The sequence below is a fragment of the Vigna angularis genome, chromosome 4, assembly GCF_016808095.1.
Source record: "Vigna angularis cultivar LongXiaoDou No.4 chromosome 4, ASM1680809v1, whole genome shotgun sequence".
Classification (NCBI taxonomy): domain Eukaryota; kingdom Viridiplantae; phylum Streptophyta; class Magnoliopsida; order Fabales; family Fabaceae; genus Vigna; species Vigna angularis.
In genome coordinates, this window is record NC_068973.1 from 12,182,565 (window position 1) to 12,207,797 (window position 25,233).

Consider the following 25,233-nt stretch of genomic DNA (forward strand, 5'->3'; position numbering starts at 1 on the left):
TATCACTCCTAATTGTCAAGTGTTATATGTCTCACCTTATTGAAAGGTTTATGGACACAATTATTATCTATCTCACTCGCATCCTTCAACATATTTATAGACATTTTATACACTTTTTGCACAAATATATAACAACTAAATAAGATTGTAAAGACTAGAGATCACACATAAAATTTATATTGGTTCATCGCTAAACACAAAGGTTTTTTCCAATCTTTTCATAACCACATTTAAGAAGTTTTACTAATCAAATATACCAAATATACCAATTTGATTACAACGAGTACATAAACCTTTACAGGTTATGAGTATTAGATTTTCTGGGTATAAAGAGTATCAACCTCTTCAGGTGAGTACAACTCTCCTAGATAATCTTCCTAAGATCAAGAACTCTTGATATTTAAATGAGAAACACTCTAAAAGAAAAAGAGCACAACTAAAGCTCACTAAGGTACAGATCACAATGTAAAGAATATTACAATAATTTATCACACAAGTCTTAGATAAGTGTTTCTCCCTGCACCTCATTGTTTTCTTCCTACATCTCCAATTTTTCAAATAATGACAGATTTGTCCCACTGTCAGGTCAAGAATCTTTGCCCTCTTTTATTGTGTCTCAGATTCTTATCTCTCATATTTCCTTATTAAAAAAAACCCTAGAAGCACCCTACACCTCCACGTCTCATTCTTCTTTTGTCGCGAGTTCTCGGTCTTCTCCTCCCCCTTCGTCTTTATTTCTCTTTCTCGCTCCTCAATGGTCATCAATGTCTGGCCTGGAATGTCCCTACAATGGTCATTGGTGGTTATCGTTGTTTGTAGCATCTTGTTGGTGGTGTAGCGGTGCAACATTTCGTCTTTCTTGTGCAACAAACGTATTCATCGTCTTGGTAGAGGTCACCCTCATTTCTCCCTTCCCCTTTCTAATTATAATGTGCTAATTGAAATGCATAATGGGTTAATGATTCTAAGTGATGCATGGAGAGATTAAGAGGAGGGGATAATGAACAACGTCAAAATGTATTCCGAATGTTGGCAAAACGTTAATATGCATTCGAAAGTCGTTGAAGCCTTGACTTTTGAAAGTCGGTTAAGGCTTCGACGACTTTCGAATACCGGTTAATGTTTTGTCGACATTCAAAATATTTTTTTTATTATAATTTTTTTAAATGTTAATTGTAACTTTTTTTATTTTTTTATAATTTTACAATTATTTGTTGTATAATTTTTTTATTGATATTTTAAATTGTATGTTTTTTCTATTCAATTTTAATTTTTAATTTTATGTTTTGTTTCTTTTTATAAATTTGGAATATTTATTAACTGTTATTAAATTTATTTTTTTGTTTGAAATTATATGAATTTTTGCTAATTTTTTTATAACTGTTTAATTTAATTTTAGCTGATTTTTTTAAATATTACAATCATATTTATTTGTTATTTGATTTTTTTTAATTTTTTATTTGAAATTTTAGCAATTTTCTTAAATTTGGTTAATTGTTTTTTTTTGTTTTTTTATTTTGCAAAAATTATTATGTATTATTTATTATTTATTTATTTTAAATTTAACGAAATTTGTTAATTATTTTGAATTTTATATTTTATATTTTTTAAAATTTATAATTATATTTTTTATATAATTTTTGCTTATTTTGTTATTTTAAATTTTATGATTTTTATTAATATATCTGAATTGTTTATTTTATAATATGTTTGTTTTTTAAAATTTTGAAATATTTAAGTTTTGTTTTTTTTTGTTAATTGAAATTGTATGATTCTTGTTTTATATTTTTTGTTTTTAATTGTTTATTTTATATTTTTTTGGTTATTTTAAATTTTGCAATTGTTTTTCATGTGTAACTTAATTTGTTATTAAATATTTGAAATTTTACGAAATTTGTTAAATTTTTGAAATTGTTGAATTATTTATTTTGTTGGTTTTTATTTTTCTTTTGAAACTTTTGTCATTTTTGCATTTTGTTATTTCAAATTTAACAATTTTTGCTAATTTGTTGTATAATTTTAATTTAGTAATTTTTTTTGTGTTTTTTTATTTGAAATTTTTCTAATTATGTGGATTTTTTTAATTGTTTATGTTATATGTGTTTGGTATTTTTTAATTTGTAATTGTTTTGATTTGTTTTATAATTTTTGTTTTTTTTACTTGAATTTTTGTCTTATTTTTTAATATTTTATATTAATTATTAATGTTATATTTTGATGGTTATTATAATTTTGTAATTTTATATATTTTGGTTAAGAAAGATTGTCAGAACAAGTGATGCATCTAGCTATCGTGGTGAAAGTTCATCAAAGGGTGGGACGAGAAGAAGACCTACGACATCAGCTGGTAGAGCACAGACTCAAGAAGCCAATGCTGATGTGATTGAATTAGTGAAGACTATTAAGACTATATATTGTTGAGCAAGGGGATGTTAACCCGTTATACACAACATGTTGCATTTGCTTTGTGCCAATCCGGGTTAATACATAACTTGAATTTTAATTGCTACTTAGTTGGTTCTATTTATTTTTTGTTATATATTTTGTTGGTGTTGTTGTGTAAGATCGGGGGATCTCTCATGGCAAAAAAGTTAATACATTTGGATTATACCATGAGACAATTAAGCCTTTTGTCTTAATATTTTGTCCTATGCCCTTAGTGAACTTATCGTATGACTATGATGATAAGGGATTAATCATGACATTTGTTGAGAGGTGACACTTTGAGACAAATACTTTTCATCTCCTGTTGTTATTGTTGAGTAAGGGTTTGTGTATGCATAATGATAGGGTTTATGTCTGTGTTGGGTTTTCCCTATGAAAGTATGTATGGTTTTGTTGCGTTATCCCATAAACATATATATTGATGCTAAGGGGGAATAAAGTCATGATGTTTGGAGTTTTTACCATGTAAATATTTGTTGTAAAGAGTGGTATGATGATCATATGTAATATGTTGGGGTTATTTGGGTTGTAATTTGCATAATGTTGGGTTTTGAATGATTCAAATGATGTAATGTATGTATTTGGGTCTGTTTACAAGAGTATGCGAGGCTTGAATGCATACATGATGTGTTAAGTATGATTCCTCGTGGTTTACGGGTGATGTTTGTATGCTTTGAATACTTGATGTTTGTCAAGAATGAGTTTGGGTTCAACAATAGTCGATTATCTTAAGTGATAATCGATTATTTGCACATCGTTTTTTAGTTCGTCACTGGAATAATCAATTATCTGGGATGATGATCAATTATCCTTTCATATTTTGAAATGCTGAAAAATTGGTATTGAAGTTGTATGCAATAATTGATTATCATCCGTGATAATCAATTATCCTAGTGTATTTTTGCTGGAAAAGTGCATTTTAGGGAAGAATGGACGAGTGACAAATGTATGAACTGCAGAACATGACGAATGAGAATAGTTGATGTGTTTAGGGTCATGTTTGATTTATGAGTGGTGATGGAGCATGAATGTGTGATGAAATGCACAAGGGTGTGTATGGTTGATTAGTGAGCATGAGACATGGGAGATTAGTCTACTTGTTGTACCTAGTAAATCCTAAGACTATTTGCGATAAGGACTCCCTTTGGCATTGATTGTTGAAAAAGGAGTGACTCTCTTTGACATTGGTTGTTGAAAAGAGAGTGATGTTCTCTTTGACAAATAATTGTAGAAAAGAGAATGGTAATCGAGTGTTGAATCTTCTTTGGTGTAAGGATAGATGTTCCACCTTGTGTGATGGGGTAATAGGTCCAAAGTCAAAAGAGGGATGACTCAAGTCTGCCTGTAGGGGAGGCTACAAGTGGGTGAGGTAAGCTATAAGAGTGTGATTGAGTCTTATCATGATGGAGTTCATGGTTTAGTGATGCTCATGGTGTTGTTCATGATTGGGATAATCATGATGATGGTGTATCTATGATGATAATTATGGTATTGAAGATGTTCCTGGTTATGCTATATGGATAGTGGTGTTACTATAATGGTTATAGTAAGCAGTTATTTTAGGTGCTAATGAGTGGATAGACTAAGGGTCTAGGTGTGAGATGTTGGAGATGACATCAATGGTTAAAGATCGAGGATTGAGGTTCAAGGATCGATGATCGAGTAATTCATTATGATTTAATTATTTGTGTTAGATGATTAGAAATTTTATTGTTAATACTTTTGTGTATGGGGTGTTTGATTATTATTGATATAATCAGTATGTATATATCTTGTTTTTATGATTATTTTATCGATAGCTTGCCCCATACGTTGTATTGTGCATTTGTGAATGAATTTATCGGCGATGATCGTATAATGCGTTATACATGAGCATATGATATTGCATATGTTCCAAAGGCATGATAGATTCGTGAGATGACAGGGGATATTTGGATTTCTTTAAAAAGTTCTTTTGGTATAGACTTTTGAAACAAGGTAATTGTAGTTTTTTTATTTCCTTAATCATTTTAATTACTTTTGGAATAATGTAATTGAACAAGACTTTTGAAACTATTATGTTTTGAATAAATTATGCATATTTAAAAGTTAAGGTTGTTGAAAAATATGTTTCTGCGTTATAAGAAAGTTTATAAATATTCATTTCTTTTAACCCGTGGTATCTCAGAATTGAGGTATTACATGTCATATTTTTTTCTTCAAATTAATAGAAGATTTAGGAATAAAATTAAGAGGTAATAGAATTTAAATTTATGTGACATAGTCTAGTATGCTAAAAATCACAACTTTCAAACATTTGTATTAATCAAAGAAAAACTACTAGATATTTCACTAAAAGATAAAGACATAAGATTTAATTTAAACAAATCATCCTAAATGTATACTTTAACCAAAAAAAACACACCATGTCTAATAATAAGAATCATATTAGTATCATAAACACATTTCTAACCATGTTGGACTAACAAGGAAGTATTTTTAATTTTAGAAACATGGAAAACTCTATTTAAAATAAAATGATTTTTAGAACATAACTCTAATTTTACTTGACTCTCTCTTAGAACATATGTCATGCTCTTACTCCCCTACTCACAACATACATACTTATTTCCTTTCATATGGTAAATTAGACGCAACACTCATATTAATAGTGTCAACGACATTCGCAACAAGTTTTGGCTAGATCATAAATTCGCCCACAAACAAAACAAGACATGTTATTTCCCATATCTTTATCTTTGTGTTTTTGTTGTTTTTATTAGAGAAGTTGTTTTTTGTTTTAGAAAAGATGTCTTTTCACAAACATATTTTTATTAAAATGAAGTTTTTTTTAAGGATTTTGGATTAAGCTTAAAGTAGTTCTCAGACTTAGAGTTCTCAACCAAATAAGTGTTGAAATTAGACTTAGAATTTTGAACAAACTTTTGTTAAGGAATTTTTTTTCTCAATACAAAGACACACAAGCAAATCATTAAATGAGAAATTTTTAGGTTTTAAACTTCAAGCACAGTTAAATCGTAAAGATGAAAACTTTGAGATCAAAAGAGTCACAAGAAGGATGTTATAATATATTTTTCAATTTTATATCATAAACAATATTTTCAAAATCATTTGATTAAAAATAGGTTTATTATCTAACATTTGAAATTCAATTATTTTTTTTTTTCACAATATCTAGATAAACCTTTTTTCACAAATTAATATTTAAGTTCAAGTGCTTCCAATGATTCAATAATAGTTTTAGTATGACAAAATATTGTGTGCATATTATCATATAAAACACTTAAAATATGTTAATGTTGAAGCATCACTTAATAATAGAAGAATTAGTAACTTTAAAAATCACATAAAATAACCCTATTTCAATAAGTCACAAGTTCGTCCAGTAGAAAAAAATTATCCGTAAATTTTGTAAGCTTATTTGAGAATGACTTCATTATATCCATAATAAAAATAAATATTATATAATATTATCTCTGGCTTTTGCAATAAATGAAATAATGAAGAATAAACTAAAAGATTTCTCTATAATAATGATAAAAATGAAAATAAAATAGAAAATAATAATAAAAACATAAAAATAATAATAATAACAAAAGAATCATCTAATCAATAAATGAGATCTCATCCTGCACCTCTCTATTCTTTCGTATTTTCAAGTGTGCCCTTATCAGGAAATCTTTTGACGGTTTTTTTTATTTTCACCCATTCAACAATTAAAAAAAAGCACTGACCCCTTCCTCCTCTGTCTCTTGGTCGCATTTCATATTCTCCTACACCCCCTTTTTTTCTCCTTTCTTCTCACGGAATGTTTCTCCCCTCCTGCATTTTATTTGTTGTAGCCTCGCGCTTTATTCTCATAGACTTGTTCTCGTTTGGTGGTTGCATCGTGGTGGTGGGTGAGCTCTTGCATTGGTGGTTGTGCGGTTGAAGTCCTTGCCGCAACTGAAGTGCGATTGAGAAGCTGTTAGAGTTGGAGATGCGGTTGATGGTAACCGCACTTGGAAATGCGGTTGACGCTCCGCATTTGAAGCTGCAGCCGCACTTGGAAATGCGGTTGACGCTCCGCGTTTGAAGCTGCAGTTGATGTTCACCATAGTTGGAATTGCGGTTTAGGAATTTTTTCTTGATCCTGGGTGTGGTCACCATGGCCTCAGCTTACATCACATTCGAGCTTGGGAGGAACACTCTAATGTTGGATTCAAGCTTCAACGCCAAGCTTGGTGATTTTGGTTTGGCTAGGTTGGTGGATGGTGAAAAGGGGTCACAAACGACGTTTATAGCTGGAACAAGGGGATACGGTTGCACCAGAATATGTGACCGCAGGGAAAGCTTATAAAGAATCTGACTTATACAATTTTGGAGTTGTATTATTGGAGATAGCGAGTGGAAGAAAAACCATTGATCTAAAGGCACAGGAGGGGAAGGTACCAATAGTAGAGTGGGTTTGGGAGGTGTATGAATTGGGAGAGATAGTGAAAGTTGCAGACCCAAAATTGTGTGGAGCATTTGATGATGAACAAATAAAAAGGTTAGTGGGTATAGGTCTTTGGTGTGCTCATTCAAATTACAAATTCAGGCCTTCTGTCATGCAAGTCATTCAAATGCTTAAGTTTGAAGCTAAATTGCCAACTCTGCCAAAATGGCTACCTGTTCATAATTTTTATCCTTCAACAGTAAAAAGTAAATTTTTCATCGTCTTCAAACACTGTACATACCCAGCAAAGGGGGTGTAGGGGAATATGAAACGTGTCAAAGAGAGGCAGAGTAGGAAGGGGGTTGGTGCCTATTTTTAATTGTTAAATGGGTTAAATAATAAAAAAGTAGTAAAAGGATTTCCTAACAAGGATGTAGTTGGAAATATGAAAAAAATATAGAGAGACGCACGATGAGATGATATTAGCGAGGTGTAGGAAAAATCATTCATAAATGATCTATAAATCGTATGAACGTCAATATTTTAAAAATTAATATAAAATAAAAGACTAAAATTACTTTCATGTAAATTGAGCGTGAAGTGAATTGTTATGTTTATGTTTGTTACATATTTTTTTTCCATCCAAATAAGTTATATTTATTGGAAGAAGAAACTAAATAATAATAAATTTGATTCAATTAAAATAATAGACAGAAATAACTCTGTTTTAAATAATAATAAATACGATTAAACTAAAATAAATATAATACATTAAAAAGAATACACCCATAAATAATATTTACCTTAAAAAGCAATAGTTCATAAATAAAAAACATATAATGAATTCCCTACATATAATTATTAATAATATATTACTGATAATAATATATTTGAAGAAAAATAATAATTACTAAACGGATATAATAAAATTTATCAATATAATTATTTTTATTTCAATAATTAAAAATGATATTATAATTTAGTCATTTTAGTTATAATAAAGAACAGTAATATATATATATATATATATATATATATATATATATATATATATATATATATATATATATATATATATATATATATATATATATATATATATATATATATATAAAAGAAGACATTTTGAGTTGATATTTTTTAAACATTTATCAATAATAACCAAAACTAAGTAAAAGCCACATTTCAAAATATGTACATAATTGAAAGAATAAGAATAAGGATGTGAACAGATTATAACTCTAAACTACCTATGAAATATGTTTTTTTTTTCTAACTGTCACTAATATATTGAATTAAATATACACTTTATTTATTTATTGATAAAAAAAATCAAATATTTATTTATTTTATTTAAAATATTATAACAACTAAAACTAAGTAAAAGCCACATTTCAAAATACAAATTAAAGATATTTTTTATAGTAAAAGATAATAAAATAAGTGAGTGTTAGATATAATCATCATTTATTAAACATATAATAAAGATTTATACCATTTTTTTAAAAAAAATTATAATATTATGAAATTTTTTTTGTTAAAAATATAAAAAAATATTTATTGAAAATAAAAAGAGTGTAATTTTCTATTTATAATTGAAATTTGTGATAATACTTTGTTAGAGATAGAGTCAAAAGAACAGTTTTATGATACAGAGTGAAACAGAAGCTCAATCAATCCAGTTTACAAATGCAAAAAAACTGAGTTCTGTTAGAAAAGTAAAATGACCACAGTGCCTCCACCCTCTCCTCCTCCGCGCTCCGCCTCCGATTCCGGCAACACCTCTCCCACCGGCAAGGTGAGTCATTTCACGCTCCTCAACTTCACGCATGCACACACGCCTCTATGCTGATTATTCCCACGCTTTTCTCTTCTAAGGTGGAAGCTGCTACAAACAACGGGAATTGTAACGTCGACGATAAGAAACCTAATTTTACCGATGGGCTTGAGTAAGTTCCTCCCATTTTTCTTTTTATTTTTCTGTTTTGCTCGTTATTCACTGTTGGTGCTAATGTTCTGTGTATAGAGACTTTTTTTTCTTTGTTTTTGTTTTGGAATTTCCTGAGATCTTGAAGTGAATGGCTTGCTAGTTTAAAGTTGTAAATTTCAAGCGGCTATAGCTGCTTTTATTTTCGTTGCCATGGCAATGTCATTGATGATTATGAGCGGGCTCTGATCCCAGTCAATTTTTTGTGTATGGGTCTGTATCTTTAGGTCTTGTGATTCGTGTTCTGTTTTTGAACTTAAAGTTAATGATTATAGGAAAGATGAAGAGAGATGGATGAGGAAAAAAGATAAAAACAATGGATGGAGATTGAAATCATGCAGAAGAAATGGTCATAGAAAATTTTAACAAGAATTTTGGACAATATTGCGTACCTTGTTGAGATAGAATTTCTTGTTGGTCAAGTAGTTTAGCGGCATTGATTTGCTCACCTTCTGTATCTGGGCTTTTTTCTTCTCCCATGAGGTGTTTCCACACCCTTTAGATGTGAGTCTAACCCCACTTAAATTTCCAATGGAATGGCTGTGACCATAGGTGCTTCCTGCTAGACTAAATCACCTGCAATGTGAGTAAAGGTTGCTCAGATAAAACAGACCATGTCAAATAGACGAAGTACCAAGTTTCAAGCTTAAGTGGCAGCAAGATGTTTAAATTTATCACGCATTTGGAAATAAATGTGATCAATAGTAGAACTATTTCAAGCCATTTTTGAGATATTGATGAAGGACTGCAAATGTTGTTTTTTGTGTTGAAATTACATTGTTATCTGCATTTTAAAGCAGATTCTTCTGTATATTTAATATATTTTGCTCTGAATGAGAATCTCCTTTGAACTCATTACTTTTTGTCATAGCAATATGCAATTTTAGTTGAAAGCATAAATCTCTATGTTTGTTCAATTTACTACCTAGCTGTGTCACCTTCTATATTGTGGTCATAATTTAGTGACATCTTTTTTGGGAAACTAGGGAAAGTTTAAGAGTTTACTTCTCTTTTAATATCTTCTTATTTTGTGCATATTGTCCATCCAAATTCCTTCTCACCATAGGAGTTTAGGAAGATCAAAACCATATCAGTATCTCATGGTGCTGACTGAAAATTTTCATGGATGTTTGTAAATAAATTAAACTGCACATCTGGTCTCTTTAGTCATAATTTCATAGTCAGTTACACAGTCATCAGTTTTCCCCGTACATAGTCATTAGTTTCCTCCAATATGCCCATCACGTCCACATTCTCAGTGAGTGATATTTCCCTGACACACCTCTGTTATTGTCAGATTTAATTCTTCTTCCCCTTTATTTCATTCTGTTTTTGACAAGAAAATCCAGTTTAGAGTGCTGTAAAGTTTGAGTCTTGTATTCTAAAGGACACAAATTCAAAATCGTTGGGTTGAAAAGTGTTACTAGCTGCAAGTTATTTATCCAAACTGAAATAATTTATCATATTCTTCAATTTACAGTCACTTGGACAGTCCACAGTGCATTGAGAGATTCAGAAAATATGACAATGATTACGCTCATCGATTGTTGGCAAAATATTTCTCTAACAAAAACCTTTATGGAGGTATGCAAAACATTAGCTATTTAAGAAGGAATATGCAGATAACTCACTATGCATTATAACATGTTTGCTTTCCCCACTACTATCATTACATTTTCCTTTGATTTATGTGTGAAGAGCCCTTATTGCGTACCTTTTTGAACATTTTTGCTGCTGTTTGTGTATATTGCTTTAATTTATTACCTTGAATTTGTTTACCTACAAGAGCCCATTTGATTGCTTTTTCATTGCAAAAAACATTACTTTTGTATTTGTAAATTTATAAGATGTACTAAACTAGAGATATCAATTTTAAATGAACAAATGAATATCATCAAAAAACTAAATGTGAGCTTCAGATCAAGTTCATTCGGAAGAGGGTGTGTTTATTGTCAGTGGAAAGAGATCAATCAACATTTTGAAGCTATGGTTAAGCAAAGATATGTACAGAAAACTCTGACGGATAATAGTGGCTTAATGAAGAAAGAACATGTATGACTAAATGAAATAAGTTGCACTTATTAAAGAGAGATTTATATAGAAAATCATATGAACATTCCATTTTATTCTATGATCTAATTTAACTAATAATAATATTTTAAAATAAAATAAAATTTAAAAGCTAATATTTTAGTTTCAGAGTTCTAGCAACACACTCTACTAAAATTATTAGTTAAAGTATATGAAATAACACAATTTTTTATAGTAACCCCTTATTTAAGTAGTCTTCTTATTCTCTACCTTTCTATAACTTCTAACCAAACAATTGGGTTGTGCTAGAGAGAATATTATTAGCATGGTAGTTGAATTGAGATACAAATTATGTATCAAAGAACTTATATTTTAAATCGTGAGTTGTTTTGTACTGTTAATCATAAGTTTCATAAACATTAAAAAATGTAACATATATTTAAATATAAAAGATATATAAACATGCAAAGATACAATTAATAACAAAATAACCTCAGTCAAAAAGAATGGTTGATTGTGTATTTACTACACAATTTCAGTAACACAACCTTCGAAAAAAATAGTGTGGTTGTTGCATAAGATAAGATTCCTATAACCATAGTTATATGCTACCAAACGAATTTTGTAGATGTCATCAAAGTTCACAAATGCCGTCTTTTCTAGTTGCACATGGTGGCGCGTTGTCTTCTCTGGCTTTGATCATCATCGTTGGACTTGTCACGGTCTCCTCTCTCTGGATCTGGCTTTGCTGTCTTGATTGGAGAATTTTGGATTTTTAGGATTTCTCTCTCCTTTTTATCTAAAGCTTCTTCTGAACTTGCTTTCAATAACATAAATGAAAATGTTGAAGATGAAGGAAAATTAAAGTCGTATCTGCTTGAAAAAACTACAAACGTAATTGGTGATGAAATAAATGAACTAGAAAAGTAAATTCTAGAGACATAAAATGCAAGAAAATAAATTACCAAGGATTAAACAAGAATTGGTAAAAGAAATCAACTAAAGCGGTAACCCAAATTGCTACCATCATCATCACTAGAGTTTCCATTATCAAAGTGTATGTGTTGTAAATACAATTTGTCACACCATTTTAAACACAAATTACCTATTTATATTTTCCTACCCTTTTTGACAGTTAAGCCAATATAAAAACAAAAAGAAAATTACATAATAATCAGATTAATTGTCTAAAACGGCTCACATTGCATCAATTATGCCTGGTAAGCCCAATCATTGAAGCAATTACTTTTACCCAGCGTCTCCTTCGATTTTCATGTAACTTCTCCTTTGATTTCGAGTGTCTTTTTCGGTACATTTTGAGTTTGCCTCTTCCTCTGTCATCCCCTGACTCTTTCACTGACCCTTTCTCGATATTCTATATGATCATATATTTATTGACTCATTGAAAGTGACATTTGCAGTAAATCATATATTCCTCCACTTGTAGTTATTGACTCTGGGATTCCAATTCTGTATATTATATATTCTTCAATAAAATCGATTACATCTTTCTGATCCACTTCTTTCCCTTCAATGGGATAGCTTTAATCCATTTAGTGAAATAATCTACTGTCACAATTATATACTTATGACCTCGAAAAGAATGTAGATAAATTTGTCCTAATGGAAAAATAGCATGACCTCTAACTCAACAATTGAAAAAAGATAAGTTCCAATGGGATGATTCTGCTTAAGCTGCATTTGATAGTTTGAAAACAGCTATGACTCAAGTGTCTGTACTTGTTGTCCTTGACTTTGAAAAGACCTTTTGTGGTGGAAGTTGATGCTTCAAGAAAAGGGCTAGGAGTTGTTTTGATGCAAGGAGGGCAACCCGTAGCCTAGATGAGTCAAACTCTATGAGAAAGCCTTGAATAAATCTGTTTATGAGAAAGAATTAATGGTTGTGGTCATGGGAATACAAAATGGAGGCATTAGGAAAACACTTCATTGTTCATACAGATCAAAAGAGTTTGAAGTTTCTAGTTGATAAAAGATTGATGAGTGAGGAACAATATAGGTGGATCTCTAAGTTGTTGGGGTTTGATTTTGAATTAAATAAAAAGAAGGAATAGAAAATAGAGCAACGGATGCTCTTTCTAGGAAGTTGCAATATTCAATTATTAGTACGGTTCAATTCTTTGAATGGGAAGAGTTAGAAGCTGAAATTGAGAAAGATGTGAAGTTGAAAAAGATCCTTCAAGATCTGTTGGTGAAGGAGGGCAAGCATCCATCCAAGGTATAAATTGAGCAATGGGAAGTTATACTATAAGGACAAGTTGGTTATTCCTAAAGACTCCTAAAAGATCAACTTAATTTTGAAGGAATTTCATAATATTGCGGTGGGAGAGCACTCGGCATACTTCCGAACTTACAAAAGGATTGCTAGCTTGTTCTTTTAGGAAGAAATGAGGAAGAACATTCAATAGTACGTGATGACTGTTGCAACCCTTACTTGTTCCCAAACAAATTTGGACTGACATTTCTATGGATTTCATTAGGAGTCTAACAAAGGCAGGAGGAAAGGATACAATATTAGTTGTGGTTGATAGACTCACAAAATATGCTCACTTTATTGCTTTTGCACATCCTTATAATGCCAAGGATGTTGCTGATTTATTTTTGAAGGAAGTGGTAAAACTTCATGGATTTCTAGAATCCATTGTTTAAGTTGGTTGAGACTAAGATGAAGCTCAGTTTTTTCATATCATTGGAAGTCTCAAATCGACTAAAGATAAGGTCAATTTAGAGTATATATATGGGTACAAACATCACCTTACAAGCCAATTTTGTGGGGTTGAGTTAGGCTTAAAGTTCACTTCTTAACATGGTATTAGAGCCATGGGTTAAATCTTATCTTAGTGAGTTTTGTGTTTGTTGGGCATATCATTCTACCAGCTATAAGATCGCTATCGAACCACCCATGAATGTCTAGTTCCACTTACGAGATGAATATACTTTGGCGTGAGGGGGTGTGTTGGAAGTCTTACATCGACTGGAGATAATGTCAATCTAGAGTATATATGTCGGTGCAAACCTCATGTTACAAGCTGCTTTTGTGGAGTTGAGTTTGATTTAAAGTTTGGTTCATAACAATTCGTAGACAGATGAGCAAACTAAAATGGTGAACTAATGCTTGGAGACTTATTTGTGATGCATGACAGACACTAAACCCAGACATTGACTTAAGTGGCTTTGTTGGGCTGAATATTGGTATAATACCAACTATCATGAGGCCACTAAGATGACACCTTCAAAGGCATTGTATGTAAGAGATCCTCCTCATGTGATTAGAGATGTTTCAGCAACTCCTATGAACGAAGTAGCTGTGATGATACAAGACATAAATGAAGTGTTAGTGAAGTGGAAGAACATGCCAAATTGTGAGAATTCATGGGAATCACTGAGTAACATGATGGAAGCATTTCCTGAACTTCTCCTTGAGGAGAAGGTGAATTTTAAAGGAAGGTGTTGATACGAACAAAGAATTGGAAGGGCATATTAGGAAGATTCAAAATGTTTATGAGAGGAAGAAGTGGAATCCCATTTGATGGAGACCACAGCACATGCACAATGAACAATGATTTTCCTGATATTAGAATTGTCTGGCAGGGTGAGGGAATGTAGGGAGTCTTTTACGTTTTGGGGAGAGAATAGGGAGTATAAGGGTAGTATTACACGATCTTTTAAGGAGGCTGGTTTTGGGTGGGGAGAAAATGGATTTTGGGTTGGGATTTGGCAATAGGACCGACGTTGTCTTGGTTACTTTGTTTTTTGGTTGAAGAAATAATACCAGGGATTTCCTTTCATTACTTTTCTTTATTTTTTGGTACCTATCTGAGTTTAGTGAAGCCATCACCGAATAGTGAAGACTTTATCCTCGTATGAGTTCTTCTTGAAGGAACTCAATGCCCCATTTCCTTTATCTCCCTTTGAATGTACAATGCTAACGGTCATGAATGTGGCTCCGAGCCAACTTCACCCAGGGGCCTTCTTACAGGCTTTTCAAATACTTAGTTATTATCTCCAAATACACCCAACTATTAGCAAATTTATGTTTTTTTACCTAGTGAAACATGGACCAGAGGTTGGTTGGGTGTCTCTAACCGGTGCCCTACATGGACCAGACTCGCTTTTATTGTGGGTTCCAGATTACTGTCTGGCAGTGTTTACCATAACTTCATGATCATTTGCGAAAGCAGGTTAGAAGTAAATTTGAGGACTTCATTCCTTAGTTTCTTGTGAACGTTGTATTATGAGTTTGATATTTATTTTATACGTTGAAATATAAGTTTTAACTTCCACAAAAACAATTTAGTGTCAGTTGATAGTAAATATATTTTTTTGCAGGAAACGTATTTGATGTGCAACTAAGAGTAAATGATGAAATCATAAAGTCGAGCGGGTAAGCATGTCTTATGCGCGTTCCATGTTGGAAAAAAATAAAGAGAAGAATACTAGTGTAGAATTCCTCTTTCAATATTGTTAGCCTCTTTGTACAGAAAAATAAAGTTCAATGCAAGAAAAATTGGCTCAGCCCCGTATATTAGTAGAGCATAATAGACTTCTAATATTCCCGTTACTAATTCCTACTCGTTCATTTTTGTCTAGCTTGACTTGTTACAGGTCATATGCAGATCCTGTAGTAGGTTTTGAAGATCATTCCAGCAATGGATCAACACCACCAGCAGATTCCCAAGCTAGCATCCCCAATGGGAAGCATGTGGTGAAGAAGACCTGAATTAATATGCCTTGACAAACATCAATGCATCTCATCATAGAAATCTTAATGCAATTCAATGCATTTTTACTAGAAGGAATTGGGGAACTTGTGACTGAAATTCATGGCCTCAATCATCAATTTCCTTGCCTGACAGATTTTCCGATCATGATGTGTTATGGGTTCATCATTTCTATGATGTTTCAGCGTACCAACCGCTAAGTGAATAATTGTCACCATTTAAGTCTCCATTTCATGAGCATTTTCTAGTTTGCCTAAACTAGTTCGTAGCCTCGTACATTAAAAGTCCATAATATAATAATATAACTGGTACTTTGCTCTACTTTTTTAAAAAATTTATTTCAATGCATCCTAGCATCAGTTTGGATTAATGAAAAAAATGGTTACAAGTCTCATTTTGTTTGTGAAAAAGTTGCTTCTATCAAAATTTAACGAGTAGAAACTGAGGAAAGTAATTTTAATAAAATAGGAAACCTTTGTGGTGGAGACGGTGTACAACAAAATCATAGTTGTTCCACGAATACTAACGCAGACTGTGGTGGCAGGTTTGCAAAATCTGCAAACGAGTCCATACAACCATGGTAGATACACCAGATTAAGCACACCAAGAATATTGTTGGCATTATAATGAGTTAAAGAATCAAATAGGAAAAAAAATAGCAGATGATATCATACTGCTTAAACATAACAGAAGTCCTATTTATTTAGCTTATTAATATAGACCAATACGTAACAAATTTCTGAACAGACTAACTAATGATATTCTGACAGAAACTTTACCTCTGCTTTCATCATGCGGGGTCATTCTACAACCGATGTATTCCCAGATCCTGGCTGACAAATGTTACAACAAGTGGGGCAAAGCCTAAACAATCGCCAATTCGGCCAGGACAAGGTTAACACTAGTTTCCTGTGTTCAACAATGCGGTCGATGATACAACAGGAAAACACCAGTTTTTGGTAAACTACCAAATGACCAGTTGCAGAACAGAATTAATATCGCTTAGAACCTCGAAACACGAGAAGTGATTCAACAAAAATAAACAATTACAACCTAATCTAACAATAATGTAACGTTTTCAATATAACATGAATTAGGAACTTCACTTCCTCAAGACCATAGGCTCAAAATACCAAAACCCCAACAGAAAACGGGATTGGCCAATCTCATTCAAAAAAACTCAAATGCTACGGAGTATTCTCTCCTTCACCACTCTTTTAGCCATTCCAGGAGACTACCCCTAAGAATATTTTCAATGTTCAAATTCAAACCTAAATAAGATTAGCCCTCTTCAGAAATCTGATTGTTCGACAATAATAGGGCCATATTGATTCCACAAAATCAAGATACATCTCCAGTACCCAACCCTGCAATTCTTTCAACTTTTTTCTTGTTAGTTGTCTGTAGTCTCTATTTTTTGCGCTCAATATAGGCTGCAAAACATTAGTTGAGATATCCTCTTTGAGCTTGCCGCGAAAAATGTAGCTATAGGCAGAAATGCAGTAAGTGGGAGAATTCTTGAATAATTTCACAGTCTGTTTGAAGCTGAAGGCGTAGAGTGCACAAAGCCAACGTATTATCATGACTTGCATAGCCACAATTAGTGGCCCCAAAATCCATAAAGGAGTTAAATCCTTGGAAACTTCAGCACCATATTTTACATTAACAGCCAGGTAGAGAGGAACGCTGCAGATAAAAGATAAGGTTAGAAGACAGAAGCATTGTTGTGCCATCAAATGGTGTGAACATTGTCTAAAAGGAAAGAAAATCGAAGAATGATGCAGAACCTAATAGTATATTGACAAAGCAATAACGTTGAACTAAATGTGACAAACTGAAAATTAACTTGAAGATGACAGAACAAAACTTGAATATGATACAACAAAAAAGCCAAACATGTCCTCCTTTCACAAAGACTGCATAACTTGTAGAGAGGAAAAGACCATCGTACTTACAATATCAACAAAGGAATCTTTATTGTCGCATCCAGGGCCAGAAAATGGGACCATGCTACCTTCAAAACCTCACCTCTTTCCTTAATTTGAGTCCCTTGAAGAGTTTTTGGTAAATCCCCAGCTGATGTGGGTTCTTCAAAAATCTTCTCCACTTCTTGACTTGACGGCTGTGTGCGCAACATTGTCAGCCATTTATTGAAAAGCTTATGAATAGAGGATGACGTTGGAAGGCTATCATTTGTCTCAGATGCATAAGATAGTGGAACATTGTGAGCTTCCTCACTCTCTCCTAGTCTAACAGATGTCTTGGGTGCCTTCAATCTACTAGCCCTGGTTCCAGAATCATCATTTCGGGTGCTGCCTCTAAAGGCTGAAATCTTCAAAGGTTTGAGCTTACTTACACAAAAGCAAGAAGGTCCTACACTGGAAACAATAAACCCTTTCACGAGAAGCAAAACTACCAGGTCATGCACATGCAGTTCCAGGACAAGTTTGAGTGTGAAACAACAAGGGTATGCAAATTAAAATATTAATTGAAATATTGAAATCAATAAATATGAATACATATACAAATCAATATGTACGACTTTTAATATTAGTACTAGAAACAGAGAAGAGCATAATAAATGCATCAAACAAATTGTAAAAGTAATGTTTAAAAATACAGATTGGTTTTTCTCCCTCCGGAAACCATTTTATTTGCCCTAGTGTAATGTAAATATAATTGGTAGACAAGACTTGTAATTTTTTTTAATCTTGTGTCAAGGAAGTTCCCTCAGAGTGAAATGGACGTTTGATTATGCTAATTAACTCTATGAAACAGCCACCTCTTACACAGACTAGTTCTAAACTTCTTAAAGTGACCAGATAACAAAGACCCTATTTAATTTCTACCTTAGACAAATATTCCGCTTTACTGAGCAATGCCAGTTAGTTCTTCCATTCATGTGATGCTTTGTAAAACACTCCTTCAACTTCAGCCTTTTGCTCCATGGCAAATGCCTCGAGGAAGATGTCACGAACAAACCCTGCAGAAAAGAAACCAAATCACCAATAAAGTTCATAATCCATACCCAACCATTTGAAATGCGAAAACAAAAATTTGCTGACACCACCCAATAACAAGACTTTTTAAACTTTTTTAAATGAGAAAGAGAAGTATGTAGTCTCAACTTTCAAAAACATTTTGACCTTCACAACCCAGGACATTTCAAAACTAACGGGGGAAACCATGCGCTCCAATTATTAATTTGATACAAAAGTTGTATCCTTACCACCAGAAAATGCATCCTTCAAAACTAATATTTTAGAGCGTCTTTCTGCCGTGAAAAGCTAGAAAGTACATATATCTCATGGACACAAAGCATCGACGATAATAAATCACATCGTTCGACATTTTTTCGTAACATAGCCACCACTAATTTGACTGACATCAAACATAAAACTAGATAGTAAAAAGGAAAATAAAACTGAAAATAGATTGCAAACACAATACAGTATTAAACCTTGTGAGGAAATAAATAAACTCATAATCCAAATACCTGAGACTGATGTGCTACGAAGGCCATTCTACACTTTTATTCGTTATCTAATCCACTTAACAAACAGGACCTATTTAACAATGGAATTAAAGATATATATAAGAAAAACATTAAGACAATAAATAGAAGCCAAATTACACAAAAGTATAACAGTTTTACATTTCAAATTTGAGAAATGAATGTAAACTAACTTTACAGCACAGATTTTGAGAGAAGGTTGTGGATAAAGCGAAATTTGGAGAAACGGATAAGAAAAACAGTACCGTGTCGAAGAACGATGATGCGGTTTCGGTGGGGAAATGAATTGAAATTGTAGAAGAGTGTGGGTGAAGGAAATTGCAAGCGTAGAACCCTAATCCAAAGATGAAAGTGCAAAACAGAAAGAATATATGATATGATATCTGTTACACAGTGCCACCACCCCTATCTCTTCTTCCCCTAATTCTTCAGTTTTTGTTTTGTTTTACTTTTATACAAGAAATGCAAACAAATAATGGCAATACTTTTTTTAAAAAAAATATTTTTAAAATAATTATAATTAAATTTTTGTTTTTAAGAAAAAAATATTTTAGAGGTTATTGTGCTTTTGCTTAAAGTCTTATAAATGGCAGAATTTAACAAAAATTATTATCTGGTTGGAATATTTGTTCCTTAGAAAAGAGTCTTTTTTAGGTTAAATTAAGTTTCACTCTTTCATTTTGTAGTCATGATTTTATTAATTGTTTTTTAAATGACTCAAAATTAATCTTTATTTAAAAAAAAAACTTAATATGAATTTTGTTGTTAAATTGACTTTAACACAGTTTAAAAATGTAATGGGTATGTTTTGTCACATAATTATTTTATTTATTTTATATATTATATAATAAGAATAGTTTTATAAATGATGACGACAAAGATAACCTCTTGGTCATAATAGAGGATGCGTAGAACTCAATGGAGAATGATTTCTTTATCTAACGTGTTTTAATATTCAATTAAAAAGATATAAAATTTTGAATATTCAATACACGAAGAAAAAGTTAATTAATGATAAATTGGAAATACCTAGCAATGGTCCACCATGCATTTAGCCTACGTTGCATAAGAATTATGAGGTAGTTTTGTTGACTCATCCTATAATTTTGTTTACTCATCCTGTATAGTGATTACATTATGAGTCAACTTGCATAAAAATAATCTTAAAAAACTTTATAATGTAACAAAAAAAATTTGTTACAATGTATTGAGTTTATCATTGACAATAAAATTGATTTAAATTAAGTAAACATAAGATTAAGATTCACATCAAATAAATATATTAAAGTTATACTTCTCATAAACAAAGAAATATAACAACAAATTATCGTTTAAGATGAAAAAAAATATAGTAATTAATCAATGTTAATTTTAGTTAAGAAAACTAGAATAAAGATTAAGCATGGATTAAAGGAATAGTAAAATAAAATAAAAGAGAGTTATATCTGAATTAGAAATTAAAATATGAAAAATATTTTTTTAAGTTACGTAGGTGAATTCACTTCGTCTCATCGTTACCTTAAACCTAGGTAAGTCTACGAGCTAAAATATTTAGTTTATCCCACACATTTTCTTACAAGATACGGGCTGACCTATATGATTTCATCTAAAAATAGCTAAATTTATCGTCGACTTAAAACTTCGTTAAGCAATTTCTTTTTAACCACAACTAAATGAATTATAACTTTCACTTTATACGAAATACTTAAAAAAAGTTAAACATGTTTGTAGTGTTGAATATTAAATACAAAAATAAAATTTTGTTTTTATATCAAACTATAATATATTTTGGTTCTAAACTTTGAAAATAAATTAATACAATTCTTTTAGTCTAATAATAATTTTTTTTTTCTTTTACGAGTTAATCCGTCTTAAAGACTAACATTTGAACTGAAACCTATCAAATGATGTAAACAAATTAATTATTAATTTGAAATATTATTTTATATATAAAAAAATTAATATAATTGAATTAAAAGAATTATATTTATTACTTTTAAATTTTATGACTAAATTATAACAAAGTTTGAAACAAATACGAAATCTATCTATTGTTATTGCCAAATTTTCATTCTAGACTACAACATCTAATTTTTAAAAAAATTGTAAGGTTTCTGAGAAAATTTATAAAATATAAGCTTATTATTCTCTAATTTTTCTATCTAATATTTGTTAATCATGGCATTTTGAAACTAATTATCACCATACAATTTAATTTCTACCTTAAAGGTTTTATTTTCACATCCACATTGTTTTTCATTGCCAAACAATGATGTATTCTCATCTACAAACACGACAAACTTTATTGTCAGACAACTTTTTAGAAATTATTTTTGTTGACAGATCAAACACTCTTGTTTCTGAGAAAAGTCCAAATAACATTGTGGAGTTTCGTTCAATTTGTGTGTTTTTGCTTCTTTTTTTGGTTTCTCGAAAATATAACTAACGAACGTGCTTATTGATAATTCAATAATTGCATAGTTTTTAATTTTATAACCTTCAACTTAAGGTAATTTGAATGAGACAAAAGTAATTGAAAAGTATTACAATCGAATGTGACAAATAATTTTTTCTAACATGGAGGTTCATGAAAGTTGCTTGTGGTTATAAAATAAGGGGTTGTTCCCTCCACCACCACAACCTTCTTTCTATACCTCCCCAATTTATTTTTTTCTAAAACTATCCTTGTGATAATTATTTTTTTACTTTTATCCATCACTTTTTATACTTTTAATTAAAGATCCTAATTATTTATCCTCGTGTCCTTCTTAAGAACATCGATCATGTTTTGTCTCTCTCCCAACAACGTCATCGCACCATGGTTGTCATTGGGCCCAATTCCAAGGTCACTGGTGCGTAAAAGAAGATGTTACTCTTAAACAGATGTGAGCATCCGTCAATAAATGTCAACATCCATTAAAGGTAAAACGGTTGTGGATCTCCCTCACTCGATCTCCCTCACTCACTTCATCCTTTCGCGCCTCGAATTTCCTCTTCCACTGAAGTCGCAAAATGGAAATAACAAAAAATCAACAATGATGGTTACTCTCTACACCACCCCACATTGTTCCCTGCACCACTACATTTTTTTTAGATTTCAAAACTATTTTTTATATTTTAAAATATCTTACACCCCCACTTCTTTTTTTTAACGGATGTGACCACATCCGTTAAAGATTTTTTTTTAGTTTATTAATTTATGGTATTTTAAATTAATATATAAATATTATTTAATTTTTTAAATTTATTATATAATTATATATAAATTAATTTTATTTAATAAAATAATAATTATTAATTTAATTTATTAATTATTATTTAATTAACTATTTAAATATTTTATATAAGATTAGGTAAATGGATCTACCATATCTGTTAAGATTTTTTTTTTAGTTTTGAATTTAATAATTTATTGTATTTTAAATTAATATATAGATATTATTTAATTTTTTTTAATTTATTATGTAATTATATAAAAATTAATTTTATTTTATTTAATTTAATTTATGTATTATTATTTAATTAATTATTTAAATATGTTTTTTATTTTTAGTTAAACGGATGTGTTACATTCGTTAAGATTTTATTATTATTATTTTTTTACTTTTTAGTTTATTAATTTATTGTATTTTGAATTAATATATAAATATTATTTAATTTTTTTAAAATTTATGATATAATTATATACAAATTAATTTTATTTTATTTAATAAAATAATTATTATTAATTTAATTTATGTATTATTAATTTATTAAATATTTAAATATATTTTTTATATTTAGTTAAACGAATGTGTCATTCGTTAAGGTTTTATTTTTTATTTTTTTTAATTATTATATATAAATTAAATTTATTTTATTTAATATAATAATTATTATTAATTTAATTTATGTATTATTATTTAATTAATTATTTAATATCTTTTATATAATTATTTAGATGGATGTGCATATTTTTTAAGGTTTTTTTTGTTTTAGTTTATTAATTTATTATATTTTTAAATTAATATATAAATATTATTTATATTTTTTTAATATTTTAAATTAATTTATAAAGTATTTTATTATTTTTTTTTATAATATATTATATAAATAAAAAACATTTTTAAAATAAATTTCAAAATAAAAATAATGAACTAAAATATAAAAAAATAGGTAAACGGATGTCAACGTCCGTTTAGTTATATCAATATCCATTGAATGAAGATAAAACGATGTTTACATCCATTTTATACCAAAGATAAATTGAATATGAGGTGGTAAATGGAGCATTTAGTGGTGGTAGAGGGAGCTACACTCATTAACAATTATTTCTCAATTTCCCAAACCTGCAAGCAAACACAAAATAAAACAGATACAATTTGGGGATTGCCTTAGCCACATCATCATCGAAAAACGCGTCGAATTGATTCGCGGCAGCGCCATATTTCCAGAAGAAATGCCTCAAATTCTTCACGTGTTGGGTCTAGCGAGGTAGCGAATCGCATTGGCGCTATCACAAGAACTGATGGCATCCATTGAAAGTATTCAGAGGTTGGTCATAATGATTTGAATAAATAAAGTGGATAGATAATGTACCAGGCAAAGGAACTGGAATGTTCGTGGATGTCTTGGTTGCAGAAGACACATCATAAGCGATTGCGAGAAGACGAGTTGCGGATCGAGAGGGATAAGGGCGTTAAGGAAGAAGCGAATGTCAAAGAGTTTTTTACGAAATCGGGATAGGAAGCTGGAATGGGATTTTTTGTGGTTAGGGAAGTACTTGTGGCAGAGACCTTGGTCGTGGTTTATGTTGCACGCTTTGCAAAACTCGTACTCGGTTTTCTGCTTCTCCTTTTGCATCTTCTTTTTTCCTTCTCGCTCCACTGATTCACGCTCCTCCATACCAGAGATCAACATCAATGGAAGCCCAAAAGAAAAATGGAAAAGAGACAAATGAAAGAAAAAAAAAAAGGAAAGAAAGAACAAAGGAGAGGAAGTGAAACGAAAATGAGGATGAGAGGATGCGTGAGATTGGTGGGGGTGCAATTGGGCAATGAGTAAATAAGTAGAAGTTGGGTTTCAAATAAATTAAAAAAATCTTAAATGATAAAAATAACAAAATTTTAACCTAGAGTAGAATTAGAATTAAAAGAATTTAGGGAGGTGTAAAAAACACACTGTGGTGGTGAGGGAACAAAACTCTAAAATAAGATAAGCAAACAAGACATTTAAAATAAAAGCCAGTGCAAAAGGAAATTAAGAATTTGCCTAGAGCAAAGAGAGTAGAAGCCCATCACGCTGGAACATTCTATAAATACGTTTCTATCAGTCCATTTCTTGCTGTATCCCCATTCTTTTCTTCCTGTACCCCCATAATTTTTAATATCCCCATTTTATCCCTAACAAAATTATTCTCCTTCGTTGGCCAACACAGACCCATACCAATCCCCTTTCTCTACTCTTTCGTTCCACCTCTATCATTTTTCTCTTCTCATCAAGCTTCGGTTTCGGTGACCCTCCGACGTCATGGCCACCCTTACAACCACCGCTCCCCACCCACATTCACAACAACTGCCACACATAATCACCACCCACTCAACCCCCACATTCCATAAAAAACCTAAAATCTTACTTCTTGAATCGCTGCTTCAATTGTTCCAAAGCCAAAAGCTTCACCAAGCAAACGAACACCCTCAACGTACAACCGGAAATGGCCAACGAAATGTTGAAGGAGGTGCAGCGCCACTTCTGTAGGAGGAGAAAAGTGTCAATCAAAAGTACATTTAGAATTTTTAATATATTTTATTTAAGATAAAATGGGAATTTTATATTTTATGGGACTACAAGAGAAACATTGAGAGTGCAGGAAGAAATATCCTTTTTTTTCTATATCTACGTACATTCTTGTGTAAAAGAAATTATAAAACGAAAATGAATTTTAGATTATATGATTTACAAATTACTTTACAAAAATAAATTTCCAATTTTAAATTGTTAGATTATATGTTTTAAAAATTATTTAAGAAATAATTTTCAAATTTTAAATTGCGTAATTTAAAAAATATATTTTTGTTAATATTTTTCAATTGCTCAAAATTATCTTTAGTTTATAAATTAT

General features: G+C 30.8%; 2 protein-coding genes and 1 long non-coding RNA gene across 4 annotated transcripts; 1 reads left to right on the forward strand and 2 right to left on the reverse strand.

The window, feature by feature from the left end:
• Positions 1-8,498: 8,498 nt before the first annotated feature.
• Positions 8,499-15,940, forward strand: LOC108330004 (uncharacterized). Its single transcript, XM_017564441.2, has 5 exons — positions 8,499-8,660; positions 8,741-8,811; positions 10,330-10,433; positions 15,228-15,282; positions 15,489-15,940. The coding sequence occupies exons 1-5, from the start codon at positions 8,586-8,588 to the stop codon at positions 15,616-15,618; spliced, it is 435 nt and encodes a 144-aa protein (XP_017419930.1). The 5' UTR covers positions 8,499-8,585; the 3' UTR covers positions 15,619-15,940.
• Positions 15,941-16,407: 467 nt separating this feature from the next.
• On the reverse strand, positions 16,408-19,558 carry LOC108330039 (uncharacterized). Of its 2 annotated transcripts, XM_017564484.2 has the most exons (5): positions 19,379-19,558; positions 19,116-19,185; positions 18,469-18,602; positions 17,575-17,997; positions 16,408-17,305 (listed from the first exon to the last, which is right to left on the reverse strand). In XM_017564484.2, the coding sequence occupies exons 2-5, from the start codon at positions 19,140-19,142 to the stop codon at positions 16,891-16,893; spliced, it is 999 nt and encodes a 332-aa protein (XP_017419973.1). In that variant the 5' UTR covers positions 19,143-19,185; positions 19,379-19,558; the 3' UTR covers positions 16,408-16,890. The 2 variants fall into 2 exon arrangements, with proteins under 2 accessions (XP_017419973.1, XP_017419974.1); XM_017564485.2 differs by lacking the exon at positions 19,116-19,185.
• Positions 19,559-23,277: 3,719 nt separating this feature from the next.
• On the reverse strand, positions 23,278-24,239 carry LOC128196295 (uncharacterized). The gene is made up of 2 exons (XR_008248423.1): positions 23,712-24,239; positions 23,278-23,637 (listed from the first exon to the last, which is right to left on the reverse strand). It is a non-coding gene; the product is annotated as an uncharacterized LOC128196295 (long non-coding RNA).
• Positions 24,240-25,233: the final 994 nt, after the last annotated feature.